The following is a 25,748-nucleotide window of genomic DNA, read 5'->3' as shown; positions in this document are numbered from 1 at the left end:
GGTTTTGGCAGGACAGTGACAAACAAGTATGCATATATTCATAAAATGATAAAGTGGTTCTCATTTTTGAATGCCTTGTCCAGAAAACAGAGGAGATCTGGCAACCTTGTGTTTAGTTACTTTAATTGAAGGACAATGGGCCCCTAACAGTGTTATGGGTGTTGTTGTTTTTTTTTTCAAGGGCCCAAAAGTGGCATCTTAACAACATGCTCTACCTGGGAATTGAACCTGCTGCCCCATGAGCTTTAATCCAATGTTCTTACCAACAAGATCAAAGCACCAAGTGCTCTTCAATTAATTGATCAATGTTGGTGTGTGTAATGTTATCTAACACAGCTGATTGTGGGTAATTTGCTTCTATGTTAATTGGAGTTATCCAGGTAATTACTTGTGTCGATATTATCTTGTGTAACAGATGATTACAGATAGCATTGGTCCAAACTGGCCTTCCTGGGAGTTGTAGTTGTAGTCATTAGCTTGGCTCTCAAGTTTTAAAATAGCTAAGTTAAGCTCTTTAATGCCAAAATTGGTAGGTATGACTGTAAACTTATACTCTTGTTCCAAATACCGGGACACCTGCATGTTCATTGTTTCGTCTGAAATTAAGGGCATTAGAAAAAAAGTTTATTCTTCTTTTGTTTGAGTCCCTTCTGCCCAGGGAATGCATTCTACTAGAATTTGGAGAATTTAGAATTTGGATTGCTTTAAGCATTTGATTGCATTCAGTGTAGATATTTTGCAGCATTTTTGTAGAGGTTATTGCAGATGCTCATCATCTTTCAGATTGACCAGCCAATCACGATCAAGGGTAGGGCCATATGGGCCATATGTGACTTTCCATCTCTCTCTAGATTAAATGAAAAATATTAAGAAAACACTGTGGAACTCAAGCATGTTGTTAGAGCTGTTAGCTTCAATGTGTTGCTGTGCTAATATCTACTCATTGTATGGGCTGAAAGATACACTCTTGAGAGGGGTATCCAGTTAGCTAAAAAAAAAAACAGTTGGCAGTCTGGTGATCAGTGGCTGCACCTGAGAAGCAGCTCTAGTGTTCTGTCTTTCCAACTCACAGACTAATTCACAGACTAATTCAAGAGTTTTGGTGGGGCCCAGATATTGAATGTCTGATCACCACCTCACTTCATCTTATTCAAAAGTATTGAATGGAGCGCCATCATTCTAGAGAATTCCACAGTTCCATTTCTCCATAGATCTCTCTTGCCTTTGCCTTGCACTAGAAATGGTGGCAAAAGTTTTAGGTGTGTCCAGTCCATATGTATGTATCTACATTAGAAGGGGTGTCCACAAACATTTGGACATGCACTGCAAGTGCCAGTTTTATTATAGAGCTATTGCTTTTAACATACTACCTGTCTACCTGTATTTGTTATCATGACAACACCAGTATGGCGTGACAGGCCTTTAGAAAGTGATAGCCTCACACGTGGATAAAACAGCTTTATCTCACCTTCATTACCTGCAGCATTGTTCATTTATCAGAGCTCAGAAATCTGCGGGCTGGAGTTGCTTCAGTGGTATCTGCGCAGGTCAGAAACTCTGCTGTGTCAGCTCCATCCTAACCCGCCGTGATGACGAATGAGCTTCAGTCTGGGTTTGGTAAGATTAACTGCATTAACCCGACAAAGACACACAAGCAAACACACATTGAAACGCACAAAAGAGGATCGTACAGTAATGCTACGTTCTGTAATCCTGCATGTTTCGGTTGACGACACTCTGTGTTGTTGTGAGAACTTGGCAACGCTGGGTCTTCACAGAACACCCTGTGAACAAAAATAAACACGGAGAGATCTGCCATCAGATGTTGCTATGGAGGTATAGTGTGATGAGCGGAGTTTATAGAGTGGAGAGACACAAACACGAATTACGTATATGTACAGGAATGGATACACAGCCTGGATGTAACAATATAACAAATTGTATTGTATTGCACTGCATTGTTGTGTTAGCTTGAGGCTAGTGTGTGATTTTATCTCAGTTAACACTACTAGCCAATTCAAGTAATGTAATAGATGCATCCAGAATGACTTAACCCACTGGAATGAAACTCGGTAGGTAGTCGTACCACACATCATGAGTCATGGAGTGACTCAGAGTGAAAGTAGATCTACATTAGTGATGAATCCTGCTGTGGGGTGTAATGTCGTACAATGCACATTGGCTACCCAATGTTATGTTATATATTTCTCTCATTTTCTCCCAATTTATTTAGGCTAATTGCCCCACCAATTCAGCTACTACTCAGCTGTATATCCCCCATCACAAGTGAAAAGGACTAGAACATGCCTCCTCCGATACATGTGAAGTCACCACAACCTTTTTTTCAACTACTACTGATGTAGAATTGCCAAATAGCCTCAAAGAAAAGAGTCACCTTGTGCTAATCGACATGACCAGAATTCAAACCAGAGATCTCCCGATTTAGACTGCTGCACCAATCAAACAAAGCCCCCCCTACCCAATGTTATGTTTTTTCCTGTTTTTCTCCCAGCTGGCCCCCAATCACAAGTGATGAAAGCATCAATCACAAGCATCTCTACCCAATGTTATATTAACAAGGTATTGCAACCAGTGACCATACTGTTTCCCTGTTCTGACCACACACTCCAGTGCCCTATTCTTAAACTTATCCCCAAATGAATTTGTGTGGAATGCTATTGGATGTGGTATCAATACTCCACCCTGTAGCAAAAAATATGTAGAAACTGGATAAGAACACCATTAGGAACCTCTACAACTCTACAACTACAATAATACTGATAGGTCTAGTATGTTGCGTTACAAATGCGTTACACACTACTTCAGTATGTGTAGCTTAATACATTTGACAAATTCACATATCACTCTACATTTCTACCAAATAGCATTGAAATCCTGTGTGTGTTTCAGAGTTGAGGCAAGTTCAAGTGGAGCTCTCAGCAGCATGAGAGCATTATGTAAGCAAACACTTGAAAACACAATGAGACTCCAGCTACATTTTATACATTTATCGATTGAGACATTGCACACACACACACACACACACACACACACACACAAAGGCCTCTCTTTCACACACACTTGTCTCCTTATATAAGAATAGTCAGAGTGATTTAAGGCTAGCAGTTAGAATAGAAGTGAGTGCAGCTCACACAATAGTACAGCTTTTCAGCAATTCAACAAAACTATCCTAGTGCTGTGTTCTATGTATCCTGTGTATTATACGAGCTGTTTCTCAGTCATTTCCTGGGCATTCTGGTGCAGTGTAGTGTCAGTGTGTGTTACTGAAACATGTGTAGTGTGTGTGTACACATGCAGTCTGTGTGCACTGAAGTGATGGCACGATGAATTCCTCGTGTGTAGAGTGAGTCAGAGTGTCTCTTAGGTTCTGGAAAGATGTCAGAGTTTTTATGAATAGTGTAACAAGGAAAGAAAGGAAGAAAGTATATTGTACCGGAATTTTACGTGAATGGAAAAATAGAAATGTTTCATAATGACAGGGATGTCAGGTTTGTATTTTACCTTGACTTCCACTGAAAGCTTTCTCTTTTTCTATCTGTCTTTCTTTCTTTCTCTGTTCCATTTCATATTTTTTTCTCTTCTCAATTCAAACATGACTTTTGCTATCTGACCATGTATTTAGCAAATTTCTCAACTTCTATAGCATCTTTGGTGCTACCATATCTTAGCTGTCATGTAAAATATAGTATGTACCATGCCAAGGACCTGTTCGAATCAAATGAAACTGTATACGTGTGAATATAATGCTGATATACTTAAGTCATTACAATATGAGAGTAAAAAAAGATATGCTGCTCGTCTGCAATGTTGCAGACTACACAGGAAATTTGGCAGTGTCAAATCAACACTGTTAGTGTTAAATTAACACTGAGAGTGTAAAGTTTAACACTAATAAGTGTTAATTTAACACTAACAGTGTTGATTAAACACTGCCAAATTTCCTGTGTAGGAAGTGCTCCAATCTAGCAGAGGCATTTCTGAGAAAAGCTTTGCTGTATGTGGATGAGCATTATCCTGCTGGAAAAAAAAAAATGCCAGTTAGAAGCCCTGCCATGAGATGCAACACAGTGGCTGCACATATCACTGAGCTCTATAAATGCATGTTTACAACAGTCATACGACATGTTTACGACTACAAGCATGCTTGTGGAAAAACCCAGTATCTGATATTTTAACACACATGAGAGAAATAAAATACAGAACTTTAAATGAAAGTCATTGTAGTAAGATTGGATACCAAGATATAAAGCTCTAGAAAAAAAATTAAGATACCACTTCAGTTTCTGAATCAGTTTTTCCAAAATTACAAATAAAAAAATGCCTGTATTGCCTGTACAGCATGTATTTGCAGAAAATGAGAAATGGCTGAAATAAAATAAAAATATGCAAAGTTTTCAGACCTCTAATAATGCAAAGAAAACAAGTTCATATTCATAGTTTTAAGAGTTCAGAAATCATAATTTGAAGGAATAACGCTGTTTTTTAATCACAGTTTTCATGCATTTTCTCCTCCACCAGTCTTACACACTGCTTTTGGATAACTTTATGCCACTCCTGATGCAACAATTCAAGCAGTTCAGCTTGGTTTGATGGCTTGTGGTCATCCATCTTCCTCTTGATTATATTGTCGAGGTTTTTAATTTGGTAAAATCAAAGAAACTCATCCTTTTTAAGTGGTTTTAAAACAGTAGGAAGAGAAACTGCCAGATACAAACTATGTCAAAAAGAAAAAAAAAATGAAAATGAAAATACAACATTTTGACATTAGACCAGTAATATGAGCCATATGTATGTTTTACATGACAGTAGATGCCAGCATTCCATTCATGTTGGCCCTGGCCGCTGTGTAAGGAGCGTCCAGCTGTTGCCTCCACCCGATAAACCCAGTTAAAGTGTGAATGAGTGAGGGGTGTATGGGAGGGAGCTGTGGTATGTTAAGAGCAGGTTTCCATTCACAGCCCAGTTGAGCTTTAACATGCCTCACACACATGACCACACACTCACACACTGACGGACACACAGGCTGTAATAACAGGTTGAGGTGTCCAATGTGTTTCGCTGCGTACTAATGTTGCTCTGGGGTGCAGTTTTAAAGGCTGCTGGTGTGGGCTCAGGGGAAAATCTCATTTTCCTTAAGGCCACAGGCTGTAATTAGAGCCTTCGCTCTCTCTCTCACTCTCTCCACCTCTGCTGCTCCGACTCGTACGCCCCGGCCCGGCTCGGGCTCAGCCTCAGACTCCCAGCCTGTACACTCTATCTGCTTGCTGTCTGGCTTCCACTGCAGTTGAGCTGATTACATATACTGGCCTGTGCACACTAATATGTAGAAGATTATTTGTAACTGATATGTGAAACTGAACACAGTAAAGGTCTGTACGCTTTTTTCAGCTAACTCAATATGACAGGGAATTCAGTATCATTCCCATTGACCCTAAAGGTATAATAATGGACCTGATTCCAAAAAACAGAAGCAGTTATAACACAGAGAGCTGGGTGTTATAAAGCAGACAGCAGGAGTGCAGGTGAAGGGGTGGATGTGTTGCTTGCCTGGCCTCAGTTTTCTCGCACTGGTCAAGGTGTTGTTTGAGTGTAAGTGTGTGTGGGCTTTGTCTTAGCGTTTCAGAAGGTCATACTCATACTCAAGAACTCAGATAACTATGAAATGTTATAATTTGTTTTCCTTTATCAACAAATTAGTTTTCAGGTTTATGTTTTAATTTATCCAATTATCTAATTTCCCTTTCTTCCAAAAAAAAGATCAGAATACATGTTTCCACTCTGTGATGGTCAATCCCAGATGCCTCCAATTCAAATTCATGCCACAAAACAAACTTTAAAAAAATAGGGCTGGACTAGTAATTGGATTGTGTTTTGAATTATTCTGAATGCAGTGTTTGAATTGGTTAAAATATCATGATACATATTATCTTTCAGAAAAATACCTTTAACTGTTGTGATTGTCTAGTTGATATAAACAGAAGAACTTTTTAATAATGTAAATATTGTTAACATAAGGATAAGGCTCTGAATTCTGTGAGTTTCTCCTTTTCACTTCTTATTTTTTCTTCTCAATTTGACCATGTATTTTGCAACCATATATTTTCTAGCTGTCATGTAAAATACAATTGTGACAGAAAATAAAGTATGTACTGCACCAAGGACCTGTTGGAATCAAATGAAACTGTATATGTGTGAATATAATGATGATATATTTAAGTCATCACAATATGAGAGTAACAAAAAAAAAAAAAAAAACAGTGCAGCTGAAATAAGTCCTCTTGGATCACCTTTAGCTTGGATACAAGACAAGATATGCAGCTAGTCTGCAGTTTTGAAGACTAGGAAGTGCTTCAATCTGGCAGACGCATTTCTGAGAAAAGCTTTGCTGTATGTGGATGAGCATTATCCTGCTGGAATATTAAAAATGCAAGTTGGAAGCCCTGCCATGAGATGCAATACATTGGCTGCACATATCACTAAGTGCTATTAAAGCATGTTTACAACAGTTGTACGACATGTTTACGACTACAAGCATGCTTGTGGAAAAACCCAGTATCTGATTTTTTAACACACACGAGTGTACTTGTATATTTAAAATAAGAACTTCACAGAGAAAAGAAATAAGGAACTTTAAATGAAAGTCACTGTAGTAAGATTGGATACCAAGCTGTAGAAAAAAAATACTCAATTCTGTGAGTTTCTGTTCATTTCTGTTAATCCCATTTTTGTTCTAAATGTATATACAAAGGATGAGATAAGAAAAGTGGGGGGAATTACAGCAGCAAAGTAACAGCAGAGCATGCAGAGGTAGAACAGATTATTAACAATACAAGCTATAATAAATAGCACAAAATGTCAAAAACCCATTTTCTTCAATATTTATATGAATTGCACATCCAAAAAAACTGTCTTACACATGTAGATATTTCACAATATGAGGCATATTAGAATATTAAATATTGAGTTCTTCACCTAGTGTTTTTCCTGTTTTCAACAAATTAGTTTTCAGGCTTATATTTTATTTTAACCAACAATTTTATTAAAATAGAATATTTAAAATAAAATAGCTTTTATTATTTATTTAGACACGTTCAATATGACAATCTAATTTGTCAAACAGAAGAACTTTTGTTCTACATTTATATGCAGTCTCACAGTGGGGGAATTTACAAGTCCATAACAGCAAAGTAATAGCAAAGCATGCAGAGTAGGGGTAAAACAAAGTATTAACAATATACATTTTAATAATTAATAAAAAAAATGTTAAAACATATTTACATCAATTGAACATGAGAAAAAATTGTCTTGCACATGTAGATATGTCACAATATGAGGCATATTAGAATATTAAATACTGAGTTCTGCATCTAGTGTGTTCTACTGGGAGGAATGATGGTTGTTCTGGGAGCAGAGCTGGTTATAAAGTCTGACAGCAGAGGAAATAAAGGACTTGAAAAGTCTCTACTTTAGACACTTTGGATGAAGCAGCTGGTCACTGAAAGAGCTCTCCAGCGGTATCAGAACATCTGTGTTTTAGTAGTTTATTGTCATGGGAGGAGGAGGGGATACATTATTCTAATCAGGCTTTAATAACTGGATGTTTCAACAAACTTTCAGTGCCAACTGCAGACAGTTCGGACCAAAAATATTTGAGAAATTATTGCGAAATTAAACATCTTTAAATAATAAAGGTGCTTTTTGACGGTTAAACAACGATATTGAACAACCGCATTTGGTTCCATAAAGAACGAGGTTTTAATAAAGATTTTTGAGTGTGAAGAACCACATCTTGTCACACAAAGTACACATCTCTTTATTCAGTGTAGATTGATTTAAGTTGATTTTAAAGTCTTATAAATATTAAATTTGATGGGAAAAAAAAGAAAAAGTCATTTTTTTGTTTGTTTTAGGTTGAACTGGCATCTTTTAGTCATTAGTCATCTCTTACAGTGTTCCTCGCTGCATATCCTGTATATAATACTACTGTTATTTCAGCTATTCTCGTACCTGGATATTACAGTTGCTCAGTGTTCCATATTTTGGTTCTAAAGCTTGTTCTGGGGTATCTAAAGTTCAGCTCAGGCTTGGCAGACTTGCTGCCCTGGCCATGGCCCTAACCTAACCTGGCACCTTCACCCCACCGGCCACACAGCTCAGCTCAGCTCAACTCTCTGCTCAACAGAGCATGAATGACGCCAAGAGCTCCAAAGACAAGCAAATATCACTCTCCCTGTATGTGCCTGTATATGTGTGTGTGAGAGAGAGAGAGAGAGAGAGCTAGCTTGAGAATGAGAGAGCTTGAGAGAGAGAAAGAAAAAGAGAGAGAGAGAACCCAGCCAGTGATCTCAGCTCTATTACAGCCAAAACCACACTCGCGCGTCACACTCACTCAGTGGTAGAGAAAGCGGACGAGCCACCCTGCAGAACTGCAGTATGAATGAGCCAAAGCCCCAATCCACCATGTCTCCCGCTGCCCCGTAACAGCCTACTCAGCTCAACACTGAGAGCTTACTGTACATGAGGTTGGAAAATATCTCTCAGCCACTTCTACAGATATGGAGAAAAATCTTTATAACTTAATCACACGGTGATGAGAGTGGAGCTAGATCAGCGGGATTTGGTTAAACTGTTTTTCTTACAGCCGTTAGCCACTGCGAGTGCATGTGTGACTGCTCATTATTTCCTGCTGCTCTGCTGCAGAGTGCTGTCTTTCTTGGAACGGCTGTGACAAAAACAGTGTCTCCTCTTTCCAACAGAAATGCTGGAGTCGAACAACTTGCTGACATTCAACGGACTGGCCAACAGCTCGGCCTACCACACGTTTCAGCTGGACGAGGAGAAGGGCCGGCTCTTCGTAGGAGCAAAGGATCACATACTGGCCTTCAACCTCATTGACATCAACATGGAGCAACAGTTGGTAAGGGCTGTAGAAATTCAGTTCGAATACAGTGTTTAACCCCCTGGACTAGTCTCACATTTATTGACATAAAAAAAAACACTTACCTAAGATTAGATAAGTGCCACTTATACTTTGACTCAGCACAAACTGCTCAAAAAAATGTGTGTAGTTAATTTATTTTTTGATTAAATCTACTCCAAATACAGACTTTGCAAAAACCTATTTTCAAATATATTTGAAAGTATGTTAAAAACCCCTTAACCCATATACACCCCCTTGACCCATATACATGCTACAGGTGTAGGTGATACAAAATATATTTTTTTCTGCAGTAAAAGAACTAATTTGCATTCTAAAAATTCGAGGGCTTTGAAATCTCATACAGGGCACTTGGGCTGGACACTGCCTGTTCACTCTCTACTCCACTTAATAATTTCAGACCAGTAACAACCCCAAATTCTGCAGGTTTGAAAATAGACCTAAAAACTAGACACACATATAAAACCTAAAGGTTTGGAGGACATGAACTGTTTGATTTTAGAATGAAGTTCAGTAAAGAGCCAATTTTATGATTTTATTTGTTATATTTTGACAGGTGCAGATTTACTTTTATATATATATATATATATATATATATATATATATATATATATATATATATATATATATATATTCTATTGCAATTTCAATTATGCTTTTCAGTAATGTTCAGTCATTTTTCAATAATGTTCCTTATCAAATATGAAACCTTTTTTATGTAATGCTTGAATATAAATCCTCTAGATTTAGTGATGTAATGTCAGGCAGACTAATGACAAAAATCCTGGCCTGTTATGGGGTTAATTATGTTTCTAGGACATATAAGCATTTTTGCAGAAGTTTATGTTTATCCTGCTCTAAGTATCTTTTAGACTAGGCTATGTTCAGACCAAGAAAAAAAAGATTCTGGCGTATCTAGATCTATCTGTATCTAACTAGATTTGTAGGTACTACTTTATTACAAGGGTAATTACACACTATCAATCATGTAATAACAGTGTAATTACTGGAGTAAGACATATCAGTCTCTCAGACTGGATGCTCTGGCTGCTCAAATTTTACAGATTTCAGTGGTAAACAACAATAACCTCATCAAATCCAAAGTGATAAAAGTGCAGGCGGAGGTCTATGAAGAATTGTTTGTGATTTCCAGAAACACAGATCCAATCTGATCACTTGGCAATAACAGTGTGAACAGTCATCCCAACAGATCTGATCTGATAACCAATCTGATATGACTTCAGTATGAACATAGCTTATATATCACTGATAGACAACTAATATATATTGTAAATATGAGGGACCTCATTAAAACTCATCTTTTATGAGTTTCTGCTGTAAGCTAGAAGGGCAGATCTCCCTCTGAAGAATTCCATCTGGAATTAGAGGGCAGAGTAAAATGGAAGAGATATGATAGACATTAACACATGGTGGACCTAAAAACATGAACAAAGTAGATAAGAAATGTATAAAAGCAAACTTTTTTTCACATTTACACATCAACTGAATCTTTTGTAGCTATTCACTCTACATGATTCTAGTACTATGTTAGCATTAGGGTAACAGCAGTCCATTTTTTTTAACAATTTCACAGAATCAATATACAGAATCAATATACAATATAAACTTTATACAGTGGTCACTATGGTAGCAAAAGCTGTCCTTCAACAGGTAAGCAGGATTCATAACAGGAAGGGCTATAATGGGGTAAATGCAGCACCTATAGCTGTGTTTAATGTGTGTTTTCTACTTAAGCCTTTGACAAAAAGAAGTGGAATCTATGAAACACACACACACACACAGCACCAGGGGAATCTGTTTCCAGTGGAAAGTGAGTATGAATATTTCAGCTTAAAGCTGTCATGCTGATCACACACGCGCATGGCTGAGAGCCGTCCTCCGCTCACCTGGATAAATAATGAAAAATAAACGCAGCAAAGTGCAGACAAATCGTACTGCAGGTTTCCCCGAAGAATTGAACTACAGCACACTCTGAGTCTGAGAGGCATTCTGGTGTCTTCAGTAGAGAAACAGGATAAAATAAAAGCATTTTGATATAAAGGAATTCACCACCTATGTCAGTTTTAGTTTAAAGTTGGGGTTGTGTGTCAAAGTCAATTTCTTTTACAATGTGTGTTCAATAGAATAAGTGTACCTACACATGTAGTAAGGCAAGTTTAATTACATATATCATGATGTGCGTAAATATGTAATAGTGTGTTTGGAGTAATTTACGAAAACATTTGTATTTCTCCAGTAGGTATTGTTTCGTTTGTAATTAGGACTGTAGTGTTTTTTCAAATATCATTATTCAGATTTCATCAGGGAAATTAATCAATCAATCAATAGATCAATCAATTGATCAATCAATCAATCAACCTTTATTTTCACTTTTGGAAAAACATTAAGGTTGACCCTCATTTACAATGTTGCTGAGCATTTACAACATCAATAGGATTGAAAACATTTAATAATAAATTAGAAATAATAAGAAATAAAATAGTAAAAAAGTAAAAGAAGAACTAATTTTAAATGAACCTTTAATATATATAAGTAAAATATATATGTGAAGCAGAAAATTCTAAAATACCATAAAAAAACTAATTGACACATAAAAAGTAAAAAAATATATAATATATAAAATAAGTATAAAGATAATCGTAAAAGTAAAGTAAAATGATAAGAATGATAAGAAATGATAAAATGAATAATAGAACTGAAAATATAAAACGTAAAAAAGTAATAATAAATAAATGAAATTTATTAAAATTTAAAATAAGAAAAAGAAACTAATAAAAAAAGAGAAAGAATATGCCCGTGCCATCAGGGAAGAAAAAAATCCATTGATGGAATAACCTGGTCTATATTCAGTATATTTAGGTAGTCAGCTGACCTCATTCTTTCAGCACATACTGTTGCTGAACCTAGACCTGACCAACTCCACATCATTTAATTCCACACTACTACAAATCCAGGTGGTGATTTATTTATTTTTTGGCTAGTGTAATTTAACAAATGCTAAATATTTAAAATATACATGTTGCCATGTATTAGATTTCCAAAGGAGAAGCTTTTGATTCAGCGTGCTGTTAAGGCAACATTCAGGTACAATATATGGTTTATATGTAGTTTAATGTTTAAAACTTACTGCACTACAGTGCCAGGAACAACAGAGCTAGGAAAGCTTGGAGGGCAACTGAAAGTCAATGAAGCATCGCAGCAGCAGCTGTGGTTCCTACTGAGAATGCATTTTTTAATCTGATGGTGAAAATGCCAGTTCAGCTGGCAGCGTCATATCTCATACATATCAGATTTTTTATTTATTCTAACTTTGCCCTCAGATTTTAAAGGATATTCTGTTCTATGCCTCTGTCTTCGTCTCAATTCCCAGTGTCATCAGCCAGCAGACAGGATGTACAGCTTATACTGGACACTGAAATATATATGACGGCCTGTTCTCGTTTCTGGGTGGAGTTCTGCCACACACAAACACACACACACACACACACACACACACACACACACACACACACACACATTGGCCGCTAGGCTAATGTTAAATTCACAGCAAGTGCTATCAACCCCCTTTAAAAGTGGAATACTGTCCTGAATTCAGCTCTACTCAACTCAAACTAGAGTACTACACTTTCTGCCTCTTTAGCTCCGCTTTTACTCTTTCTAACTTACACACATGAGTGTGTGTATATACACATATATACACAAACTCTAATAAACTAAAAAAAATCAATTACGAGTAAATTTAAGCAAATTTAATTTCAGATAAATTTAAGTAACTTCAATTAATAAACTTCGGTTTCAAGACCTAAATGTTACATAGAGTAAATAAGTGAACTGAACTTCAGTCAATCCTTTATTTTACTAAACTTTACTTCATTTCTGCATACAATATTAACTCATTACAATGACTTAACTTATACAACATTACTCAAATCATTTATGATACGTAATATATTATAATTCCTGAAATTTAAATATTTTTAGTTAAAACACACATATTACACTCTCTCAACACATGGATGACATGCAATACATTATTTTTAGTATATTAAATAGAATGTATTACATGCCATTCATGTGTTGAGACAGTTTACAAAATAAAAAAAAAATAAAATATAAAATAAATTATTTGAATAATGTTGTATAAATTAAGTAATTGTAATTAGGTAATATTGTATGCAGAAATTAAGTAAAGTTTACTAAAAGAAAGGATTGATTCAGCCAAAATAAATGATATAAAGTTTAATAAAAGAAAGGATTGGCTCAACAAAAATAAATTACGTAAAGTTTACTAAAAGAAAGGATTGACTAAAGTTCAGTTCACTTATTTACTCTATGTAACATTAAACTCTTGAAACCGAGTTGAAGTTACTTAAATTTATCTTAAATTAAATTTACTAAAAAAAAGCAAACGAAGAAAGTTGAGAAACTTTTTAAAAGTAAGTTTTACTCATCATTTTTTTTTTCAGTGTACACACACACCTGGTGAAAGTTGATGTAGTTTATCTAATCAAGACAACGGCGGCTCACTTTTTCACAGACTGCCGTGAGGCAGGAAAGGTTTGGATTACCATGCGCTGGGGTTTCTTTCTCTACTGGGAGAGTTAAACCCAGTCTGATAGCTCTCACCATCTCATGGAAAGCCCATTATACTGTCTGCTCAGAAACCTAATGCTTTAAACCTGCAGCACACTTTAAACAAATGTGTGGCACTTGTATTATTTAAGTCCCCCACTGGGGTTTGTGGCAGATATTTGTGAGTTTTCTTTTTTATAATTATTGCTCTTTTTTTACTCACATATTTGCTCTCTCTCTTCCTCTCTTTCTTTGTGATAGATCTCTTGGCCTCCCTCTACTGCCCGGCGGGATGAGTGTAAATGGGCTGGGAAAGATGTTCAGGTAAGATGCTTCAGTGTGTAGATGTGTTGTATACATAATGCTTTTCAATTTTTCACCATTTAAATAAGACTATTAATAATAGAGGTTCCTAATGGTGTCCTGTAAGAATCCATCCCATAAAGCCTTCAGTATTATTACAGATTTTGCACTAGTGATGCAGTGTTGAAAGCATGTAAAACAGTATTTCAAAAATGTTTAATCTAAGATACAGTAGGTCTGGTGTGATGGCTGGCCATGACATAATATTATTGGCTACAAGACAAGCTCTTGAGATGCCAGCAGGAGTATGTGGACGAACATTGTCCTGTTGGAATGGTGGTCAAGTGTGCTGTCAAACTGTCTGTAATGATGACCAAAGGTTATCTGGCATTGCTTGTAAACGTAAGTCTAAACAGTCTGCTGGGTTGGACAAGACTTTAACCCCTTTTATGACTTCTGTTATAAACCTACATAGACATTTATAAAATTATATTTTGTAGCATTAGCTGTCATAAAGTCTCTCAGAAAGTGTGGCAAATTAGCTACGTTAAATAATACCTTTATCATAAATAATACCTTTATAATGGCATATAGATTTATGTCATTACATAACAATGCATTACATTGCATTTGCACTTTTATCCAAAACGGCACAAATAATACAAATAATGATGTACATTAGCCATAGAAGTCCATATCAAAAACATTTTAGGAGGCCAAAGGGTAAAAGTTGGATAGAGAAGGAAAAAAGGGGGGAACAGGTTTTTTAGTTTTATGAACAGTTGCGATTTGTTAATAATTCTTATGAATTCTTAATGCAATCAAAAAATAGACATTTTGACAAAAAAAAACTGACTGTTTTTATCAAAAAATTTCCAATTTAGTGAATGTAAATGCTTATCACTCATCCATTCTTGTCCAAATCATAACAATTCTTAATAACAGTTTCAATTGAGCCCTTCCTAAAAATGACCATATAATTACAACAATTACATTATATATATATATATATATATATATATATATATATATATATATATATATATATATATATATATATATATATATATATATATATATATATATATATATTTATTTATATAATTTTCCTCACAATTTTCATTACCCAACCCACACATTAGGACTCACCCTACCACTAGTGATGCCCCAACACCAGGAGGGTGAAGACTAGAACATGCCTTCTCCGATACATGTGAAGTCAGCATCCACCTTTTTTCAAATCATCACAGTGCTCTCGGAGAAAAAGCGCAACGACTCGGCTTCGATACATCAGCACACAGAGTCAGCCTTGTGCTGATCGACATCACCCTTTGGAGTGATGTGGAGAGAAAGCTACATCAATCCCTCTTTAGAGAGAGCAAAGCTAATGGTACCCTCTCAGAGCTCCGGTAGCTGATGGCAAGCTACATGAACAGGATTCGAACTGGCGATCTCCTGATTATTGAGGCAGCGCTTAGCCTGCTGGACCACTCAGAGCCCACAACAATTACTTTCTTTACTTTACTAAGTTAATGTGTTGTAATAATCTACAAGAATTAAGAAATATAAATTATACTAAATCACACTTCTATAAAACAAATTCCACACACAAAAAACTGATCTTTACAAACTAAAATACAGTAAATAGCTGCATTATAGGTCTACATTTCTTTAGAAAGGGCTCATAATGCTCATATTATTTTTTTTTCTACTATCATTGTAACAAGTTGATAGACTCACTGAGCTTAAAGCATGCTAGACAGGTGTCTATACTAGTCTAGCCTAGACTGGGCCTTCAGCAAGCTCAGCACATCTGTCAGTGAGAGAGTAAATAAATCAGTGTTGTATTGTGGGCAAGAAGAGTGTAAACCGTTTCCAGGCGTATCTGCTGCTCCATCGCTCATAAATTCCATCACAGATACCGCCCCGGGCTCTCCACTGAAACTCACTGAGCACCAGAGCCAGAGCAGTGCCCCGTCTGACCTTTCAGCACCAAAAAGAAACCGCAAGCTCAGTCAACTCTCAATAGCTCTCATCTGAATAGCAGTAAAAGCCTTTGTGTGAGAGATTTTGATGTAAACATGGTAATGGTGACTGGCAGGGACTTTTATGAAAGATGGCTTTTATGTGAAGAGGTGGGCGCCGGTGAAAAGAAGACGACCGACTGAAGCTTGTTCCATTCTTAGAGAGGCAGGACTCCAATTCGGTGCTCCTGAAGTGGAACAATGTCAAGTTTTTGGCCTTTGAAAGCAGCTGAAAGCAGAGAACAACTGCCCTACTGAAGTAGAGCTACCACTCAGCTACCACTCTACAACTGAACATAGAGATCAATCCACTGGCCATCAAAAGTCTGGGGATCCTTAGCTTTTCATAATGTTTTTAATACAAATGAGCGATTTTTTTGTGAAGTTTTGAAGTATAGCAACTTGAATAGAATTTTAAGTAGAAAGCTGTTTAGATATTACCATTTTTTTTTTTTTTGCATTAATGGCAAAGCTGAAGAAACAACTGACTGATGTTATACCTTGGATATACCTTTATTTTAAAGTTCAGTCTGGTTCATTTTGAGGGAAACAATACTGTATACATATGTATATTTGTAGACATATACCATTTGTGCAAGTAGAAGCACACTCAAGTACACTAATCAACAAAGAAGAAATTTAACAATGGGTCTTGCCCTGAAACAAGGCTCTCAGCTGCTACTTTTGAAGTAGTGTACCTCTTGATGAGAGATAGCAGACTGCTAGAAATCTCTATGTGTATTAATGACACACTCAAAGATATTTTGCCCAGTTGTCAGACTTTAAGAGGGGCTCCATGATTGGACAAACTGTATGAAATATCCCCAATCATTAATATTAAATGCAATATGGACTTCATTATTAGACAAGATCAGACAATCATGACTAGGTGCCGAATTGGACATACTGCTCTCACCCACCGCCACCTCCTGGTTGACGAACAGCCTCCAGCCTGCCAATTCTCTGATACTCCTCAAACTATTAAACACGTCTTAGTAGACTGCCCTGCACTTTTATCCACTAGAAATAACTTTTATATGGTTATAAATATGAACAAACTGTTTGAAAAGATTCCACCAGCTAAAATACTTGATTTTCGGGATGTCCTTCACATGAAGACACTGATTTAAGTCTGTGAACCTCAGGTCATGGGCATTGTCGATGTCATAAAATAGCCAACATTTAGCTGATATGGCACAAAACCCAAACAAACAAACAAACCATGATTGAACTGAGAAATACAGGAAGGTCACTTTGTTGAACTGCTGCGACCAAGACCTTCAACCATAACATTCTCCATACTCTAACCCAACAATTGTAAAATCCCACACAAGACTTGGATTTGTTGCTGAAGGTGATAAAGACCCTAGCAGTCCAGTTTTCTCATTTACTGTGAAGTGACACAATGCCCCAACTGCTGGTGTGAAGATCTGAGGAGCCATTGCATGGAGGGCCATTATCAGTTCAGTGATATGTGGAAGGACATCCTGCAGCCACATATGTTGTCCCTTATGGCCAGTGTTGGGAAGTAACGGATTACATGTAACGGCGTTACGTAATCAGATTACAATTTATGAGTAACTGTAATCCGTTACAGTTACTGCTTGAATAAATGGTAATCAGATTACAGTTACTCTGCTAAAATAAATGGATTACATTGCAGTACTTTCCTATTTTTGGTCTTCCAATTCATTACTGACAAAACGCCATCACTCCTCCCTATTTGTGTGTGCAGCGGTGTCTGTGTGCGTGCAGGCAGCGAGACGGTAGGAGGGGCAGACAGCGGCTCCGCACACACAACGAGACAAAATTAACTGACATTTTCGTAGACGAATAAAAACGAGACGAAAATGTTTGGCAGGGACGAAATCCAATCAGAACTGAGTTAGTTCTGTGAAAGGTAGGGACCAGTTAGGAAGAGATCCAATCACTGCTACTTTAGCGAAGGTAGAGAGGCGGGACAAGCGGGGTACTCATCCAATCAGTACCCGCCTCTCCTGCAGTAGCGCCGCGCGCTCAGTTACAAACCCGGGAATTAACCTGTCGTTACGGAGCTCGACTGGAAGTTAACTCGACAGTGTTCAGCAGGGAGAGAGAGAGAGAGACAGAGAGGGGAGAGGCGATATATTTCTCCTTTGACGTCGCGAAAAACAAGATAACGTGTAAACCGTGTGGAGCGACTCCATCTCCGGTAAAAACACCACTAATCTTTCAGCTTCTGCAGAGTCACACAGATCTCCATGCAGAGATCCGCGTTTTAATACTGATGTTTTTTCATGAGCTGATGTGTTTAACTCAGCAGTGCACTAAAACACAGAACTGATACAGAACTCACTCATTAAGATCAGATCATCTGCTTAGTCTCACAGTGGGAAAGATATAGCTAGTGTTAAAGCAGGAACAGGTCAGAAAGGAACTCAATAATATACCCAAAATAAAACAATAAAATAAGTGAATCTATGAACCCAAAAGTTCCTTACAGCACTTTCTCATAAGTTTCTCACTTTAACTCATGAAGTCTCTCAGTACATCCTGAGAGCATCTCTACAGGACAGTGTGTGAAGGTGTGTTTTTGATCTCATTTATAGACTGTAGCTCCAGTAGGTGTGCTGGGTTACTGCTGGAGATTCAACTAGATAATTTAAAAGTTGTTTTTGCTTCCACAGCTCTGTTCAAACTATAATTTAACTATTCAGATGTTTTATGACCTGATTTCTAAAACAAATTTTTAAATGTAAAATATATATAGTCGCACACCTACCAAAATAATAATAATATACATTAAATCATATATAAATATATTTCACATTCAAACATTAACAATATTACTTAAGTGGTTATTAAACGTTTCATTTCGTATAAGTGTATAGTTAATAATTCAAGGGAACTGATGAAAAAGCATTTACATTTACACCCTTTACATTTTAGTCGACTAAATTTACTGTAATTTTAGTCGACTATATTCTTATGACATTAAGTCGACTAAAACTAAAAAAATTTCAGATGACTAAATTATGACTAAAACTAAATGCTATTTTCATCACAAAACTATGACTAAGACTAAATCAAAATTTGTTGTCAAAATTAACACTGGTGGCAAACCTGCAAATAGATAGCTTACAGTTGTTGTTACAATGTTTGGTTTTTAATGGTTTTATCATCAATTTATAGAAGTGTTTTATAAAATTGTTTGATGAAATGGTTTCATACGTATTTTATAGAGTGATTGAAAAGGCTGTTTTATTTGTTTATCTATTTGTTAACTGGAAAGAAAAATAAAATAATAATATGCAATATGTGGTTGCTACATTCATTCAGGCTTAAAAAAACGAAAAAGTAATCCAAAGTAATCAGATTACGTTACTCACTTGAAGTAATGTAACTGATTACGTTACAAATTACATTTTGAGTGATGTAATCAGTAATCTGTAAGGGATTACATTTTAAAAGTAACCTTCCCAACACTGGCTATGGCCTTATGGTAGAGTTTCCAAATGGCATTTTTCAAGAAGCTAATGCTCAATACAAACAGCAAGTGTATTCCTGGCACTTTTTGACCTATCTGGTATCTAGATTTATCAGCAATCGAGAATTTATAGGACTGACAGGAATGCCAACTTTGGTAAACTACAAGTGTATAGGATCTACAGGCCCAGCTGCAACATTAGTGTGTAAATGTGCTGCAGGATGCCATATGGAACTTGTATACCTCCTTGCCCAACAACATCTCATCATGTATCCAGGCTAGAAGTGGCCCAATCGGGAACTAGAGACTCCTTTTAATTGTATAGCTATCCTTTTGTACATAAGAAGATTGAATCAATTCCAACAGATCCCTCCTGGTATGTTTGCTTTTAGTTTTTTAAATGATTGTATGATCCTCATTGAAGATCCATCCGAAGCAAACCTTTCCTCAGTCCTCACCTCAAAGTACTCAAAGTGCTTTCAAAGGAACTTCTGAATAAGTTCAGTGGAAGATTGGTCGTGGAGTTATTGGATTATATGTATGGAAACCAGTATAATTTTTTTAGATCTAAAGATTTCCAAATTTTCCATCTAGGATTCTTGTGTATTCCAGCTATGGTAACATGTGGCATGTTTAGTGTGGTCTTGCTTTAGGGACTGGCTTTGCCTCTGTGTGTGTGTATGTGTGTGTGTGTCAGAACCACTGACTCATCTTTTAGTTGTAATAATCCTGTGTGTGTGTGTCTGTTATTCTGTACAGCTTTTCCATGCTGTGATTCAGTTGTATCCACAGAGGTCAGGCTTGTTCAGACACGTGCCTTTAGATCACGGGTAAACACACAACAGACGAGCTGTTACACTCGTGTTACACACACATACACACATACACACACTCGCACACTCGCCACAGGGGATCTCTCAATGCTCACAACAGCACAACAGGGTTGCCTCTGTTGATGTTTTATGCCCCCTGCCCAAAAACAGCTCCAGCTGTTGTAACATTCCCTCCATGTGTGTCCGTGTATTGTGCAATTCTACCACTGCGTCCAGTGTGTGTGTTCGTGTGTGTGTGTTTGTGTGTGTGTGAGAGAGAGAGAGACAGTGAGAGAGAGAGAGAGAGAGCTGGGTAAAAGAATGTGGTGAGGTGTTAATATGTATTGCTTTAGTAAATTTGAGTTTATACAGACTACAGAGAGTCCACTGACCATTTAAACAAACAAGAGAAATACAATGAATTAAAAAAGAAACAAAGGGTTAAAACAAAGGGTCTTTATTCTAAGTATTAAATGGAGCTTTATACAGCTAGTGATCAGATCACATTCAGAATTTCACTTGACATGAAAGGCATGAAAGCCATGTGTAAACACCCACAAGATGCATTGCAATCAGATTATAAATGCACCACTCAAACCACAATCGGAGGTGGTCAAGGATCTCATCCACATTTAACACAATGTGCAGGACATCCTTGTCTCTCATGGCATTTTTCAGCAGGATTATGCTCATCCACACACTCCAAGTGTTTTCCTGAGATGTCTCCACCAGATTGAAGCACTGTTTCAAGCATTTATGGGACCAGCTAGGATGCCAGCTTTGGCAACCTACAACTGTGCAGGATCTACACGCCTTGCTGCAACATCTGTGGGCAAATGTGCCACAACCATGTGTGTGGTGGTCAGAGATCTCGTCCACATTTAACACAATCTAAAATCCGTTCTCATTCAGTCATATTAAGGAGGCATTTTAATGAAAACAGTGAAAACAGAATCCAGACACTATCCTGTTAAAAAAAAAAAAAAGATTTTAATGAAAGGTGTTAACAGGCCCAATGAGTGAGGGTTTTAGTCACAATCTTTTAAACAAGGCCTGTTAGGACCCTGTTGCTGATCCAAGCTGCTGTAGGTTCAGTAAGACATGGCTGTTAACCTTTTCTCTCTCTCTCTCTCTCTCTCTCTCTCTTTCTCTCTATTTTCTCACTTTCTCTATCCCTGTAGAAAGAGTGCTCTAACTTCATTAAGGTGCTACAGCCATTTAATCACACCCACCTGTATGCGTGTGGGACCGGAGCCTTTCACCCCACCTGTGCCTACGTGGAGGTGGGAAAACGACCAGAGGTAAGACTTTTATTTTTGTGAACACTTCATTTTAGTATAACACACAATATGGTGAATAAAGCAGTAAACAGCTACACACACATTCAGATCGGTGGACAGTGAGCTAAATTAGTGTTTGGTGGTAAGCAAATACTAAGATCAGTTACTGAGAGATTCCTGAGGGGCTCTCGAGATGAAAAAAAAAAAAAAATCTTGTGTATCACATATGAATTACCTGGAAAATTTGGTAATAATTGATGCTCTTTAATTTGTATCAATATTATAGTGTTTTTATGATGCATTATTACAAATAATTATGGCATAAACGTACTAATAAAGCTTTTACATGAGAGCGAGTTCTATAACGTGTAATATTGACACTGCTCTGCCGCGGTCGTACGAAGCAGTGCCAATATTACACGTTATAGCACAAAGCTCGAGATTATTATTTCGATTATACCACAGTTATATTATTGCTGTTTAAAGAGGACCAGAAAATATGATCTGTTTGGTTATAAACACTCCGTGAGTTAAAATAGTTCCATTGCTGCTCTATTTGTAGCTGTGCTGTTTGGCTTGTAAGCACTGCATCGTTGCTAGGTTACCTGTATGTGGTGGAGTAATACATGGAGAGCTTTGATTACAGTGCATTACCGGCTGATAATGAAAATCAAAAAAACGCCTCTCAGTCAAACACATTGCAGGGTCGTAACTAACTGTGGTATAATAAGCATTAATGTACATTGGATTAAAAAATACTAAATATCTTACTTAAGGCTTAAAAGTATATAGATCAAGACTTTTTGTAATACATCACTAAATTGTAAAATTAAAAATAACATGTTTCCCTAAGATGATGAGCAGTGACTGGATTCTCTTTTTCTAACAATCATCTGAGCACTGGGTCAGAAATGATTCTGCTGTGGAAATCAACAGGAAAATGAATAGCCGGTTCATGTTTTGTGCTGCTTTGTTAAGTTCTCTTCATGAAATCTAATTGGTGTTCTGTCATTTGTGTGTGAACTGTGCATACTGTAGATTGCAGTGAATTAGTGTTTGTTAACCAGCGAGAAATAAATGGGTTTCACACACACTCACATACACACACACTTATGCGCTGCCCTTGTTAGTTTTCTCAAGCTACTGGAAGTAATGGCAATGTGAAATAGTGCTGGCCACTGTTCGGTTTTCCTACAGTCATTTGTTCCTCATTACAGTGTGTGTGTGTGTGTGTGTGTGTGTGTGTGTGTGTGTGTTTGAATCTAGGACAACATCTTCCGGCTGGAGTCGTCACACTTTGAGAACGGACGTGGAAAGAGCCCATACGACCCAAAACTGCAGACTGCTTCTCTACTAATTGGTCAGTTTGTGCATGTGTGTGCATACAGTATGTGTGTGTGAGTGTGTGTGTGTGTGTGTGTATGTATGCTGTGTGACTGATATTGAATAGAAACCCAACACCTCTGATTAACAGCCTCTCTAAAAGGATGAGGGGATCAGACTGTTCCTCTCTTTGTGCACTACCTGCAGAGCATTCTACTGCTAAATCTCTCATCTCAGCTTAAAGGTCACTCTCACACACACTCTCACTCTCCTCTCTCATCACCCCAGGATCCGTTTCGCTCACGCCGTCTCTTAGCATGAAATTATGCTTGAGTGATGGCTATCGTGCCTCCCAGAGTGTTTTACCTGAGTCATTATTAAACTGGACTAAGCCCAGGCCAGATCAGCCAGCTCTCCTCTGTCTTCTCCCTCTGTGCACTGAACCTTCTCTGACCTTCACACATGATTGACAGATGGCGAGCTGTACGCTGGGACGTCAGCCGACTTCATGGGCCGGGACTTTGCCATTTTCCGGACCTTAGGAGAGCATCATCCAATCAGAACAGAGCAGCACGATTCCAGGTGGCTCAATGGTGAGTTTACAGTTCATTGAAACTATTGAAAATTATACACATATACACATGTAGTAAGGTGTTTTACATAGGTGGTATACAGATAAATAGATATGTACAGTACACTAATTAGCTATTAACATTGACAAGTGAATACCATTGATTGTTTGGTTAAAGTGGCACTGGAATCTACATAATAAGCAGGTTTTTAGGTTGGTATGCTGGAAGCAAGACAAATTGACAGACATAGACAGAATCTGATACATTTTGATAAAACATCCAGCAGGTGTTGTTGCAGTGGTTAGTACCTACCAAAAGTGATTCAAAACAACATCATGGGCACCCAAAGCTTACAGAACATTATCAACTAATGAAAGCACATACATCAGCAGTGGTAGAATCAGGAGCAGAAGTAGCAGTAGTAAAAGTAGCAGTAGTAGATGTAGCAGTGGTAGAATCAGTGGTAGTAGTAGTAGTAGTAGCAGTAGTAGATGTAGCAGTGGTAGAATCAGAAGTAGAAGTAGTAGTAGTAAAAATTGCAGTAGTAGAAGTAGCAGTGGCAGAATCAGTGGTAGTAGTGGTAGCAGCAGTAGTAGTAGTAGTAGAAGTAGTAGTAGTAGCAGCAGCAGTAGTAGTAGTAGTAGTAGTAGTATTATAAGTAGCAGTGTTAGATTCAGTAGTAGTAGTAGTAGTAGTAATAGTGGTAAAAGTAGCAGTAGTGAAAGTAGCAGTAGTAGATGTAGCAGTGGTAGAATCAGTGGTAGTAGTAGCAGTAAAAGTAGCAGTAGTATATGTAAAAATGGTAGAATTAGTGGTAGTAGTAGTAGTAGGAGTAGTAGTGATAGTAGTAGTAGGACTACTAGTAGTAGTGGTAGTAGTAGTGAAAGCAGTAGTAGTAGTAATAAAAGTAGCAGTAGTGAAAGTAGCAGTAGTAGATGTAGCAGTGGTAGAATCAGTGGTAGTAGTAGCAGTAAAAGTAGCAGTAGTATATGTAAAAATGGTAGAATTAGTGGTAGTAGTAGTAGTAGTAGGAGTAGTAGTGATAGTAGTAGTAGGACTACTAGTAGTAGTGGTAGTAGTAGTGAAAGCAGTAGTAGTAGTAATAAAAGTAGCAGTAGTACATGCTGCAGTGGCAGTAGTAGTAATAGGAGTAATAGTAGGAGTAGTAGCAATAGCAGGAGTAACAGTAACGGTAGTCAAATAAATAGAAGGAATAATGGTAGTGGTAGTATTAGCAATAGCAACATTAGTAGTAGCAACAGTAGCAGTAGTAGTAGAAGTATTAGCAGTAACAGCATTAGTAGCATTGGTAGTCTAAGAAGTAGAAGAAGTAGAAGATGTAGAAGTAGTAGTAGACAACATTATCAGTGGTAGTAGCAGAAAAAAAAGTAGCAGGAAATAAGGTAATAGTAACTGCGGTAGTAGTAGCAGAAGTATTAGTGGTAATAGTGGAAGTAGTATCAGCATCAATAGTGGTAGAAGAAATAGCAGTAGCAGTAGACAATATTGTATATAGAGTTATGATACTGTTTATATAGTACTAAATCTATTGCTGTGTTTATGTGCAGACCCTAGATTTGTAAGCGTCCACCTCATCCCAGAGAGTGACAACCCAGAAGATGACAAGATTTACCTCTTCTTCAGAGAGAACGCCATCGACGGAGAACAAACCGGCAAAGCCACACATGCCAGAATCGGACAGCTGTGTAAAGTACGATATCTCTAACAACAAAAAGACAAACAAATCATAACATATATTGTACATTCACACCCACACCCACCCACACACACAAACACACACAAACATCCATACAAACCTGCAGGCGAATGTACACACATTCCACCCGTCCTCACATAGGTAGGTGTGCTAGCTGGTTTGCGCAGCCACATTTCTTTGGCATTGTGTGTGTTTTTCTACCGTTCCAATCTCAACCGCCCACCGTGAAGCTGGAGAGATGACTGAAATGTCACAGGAGTCATCGGCAGCTTGGAAAACAAAGGCTCCTCTGTAGATCTAAAGTGTGACTTTGGCAGCCGCTCTCAGCTGAAGTGGAACCCTATAGCAGTGAGCGAGGAATAAGGTGTTCTCAATTACGCGCCGCTCGGCGTTCTGGTATGACTGGAATCCGCTCTTCACCGGCGCAGACAATCGTCTCATTATGCTAAGTATATGTTTAGCTTGTGCGGTGTTCTTCTCAGCTCTCTGCCAATTAAGGAACGTAAACGCGGGGGTGTGCGTGAGAGTGCCGGCCTAACCGTTCACATAGACGCTGCCAGCTCTTCTTATACAACACCCAAATACAAACATACAAACCCGCCTCAATCATCTGTAATATTCCTAATATAAACAGTACATAGGCGTGGCGGGCCGTGCTGTTTTTGGACAGGATCGTGCTGGAGCACATCTTCAGCTCAA

At 37.6% G+C, this 25,748-nt stretch overlaps 1 protein-coding gene across 1 annotated transcript in view; it reads left to right on the top strand.

Annotated features, from left to right (window-relative positions):
* The window catches only part of sema3ab (sema domain, immunoglobulin domain (Ig), short basic domain, secreted, (semaphorin) 3Ab), a 55,918-nt gene that overhangs the window by 12,530 nt on the left and 17,640 nt on the right, over window positions 1–25,748 (top strand). Inside the window, exons 2-7 of the mRNA XM_015606257.3 lie at window positions 8,778–8,938; window positions 13,814–13,876; window positions 21,339–21,458; window positions 22,704–22,797; window positions 23,234–23,353; window positions 24,901–25,043. Coding sequence (XP_015461743.2) covers window positions 8,778–8,938; window positions 13,814–13,876; window positions 21,339–21,458; window positions 22,704–22,797; window positions 23,234–23,353; window positions 24,901–25,043 — 701 coding nt within the window. The remainder of the gene's footprint in view (window positions 1–8,777; window positions 8,939–13,813; window positions 13,877–21,338; window positions 21,459–22,703; window positions 22,798–23,233; window positions 23,354–24,900; window positions 25,044–25,748) is intronic.

This window comes from Astyanax mexicanus, chromosome 9 (assembly GCF_023375975.1).
Source record: "Astyanax mexicanus isolate ESR-SI-001 chromosome 9, AstMex3_surface, whole genome shotgun sequence".
NCBI classification, from domain to species: Eukaryota; Metazoa; Chordata; class Actinopteri; order Characiformes; family Acestrorhamphidae; genus Astyanax; species Astyanax mexicanus.
The sequence above is the reverse complement of the archived record's forward strand: the minus strand, read 5'-3'. Positions and strand labels throughout refer to the sequence as shown.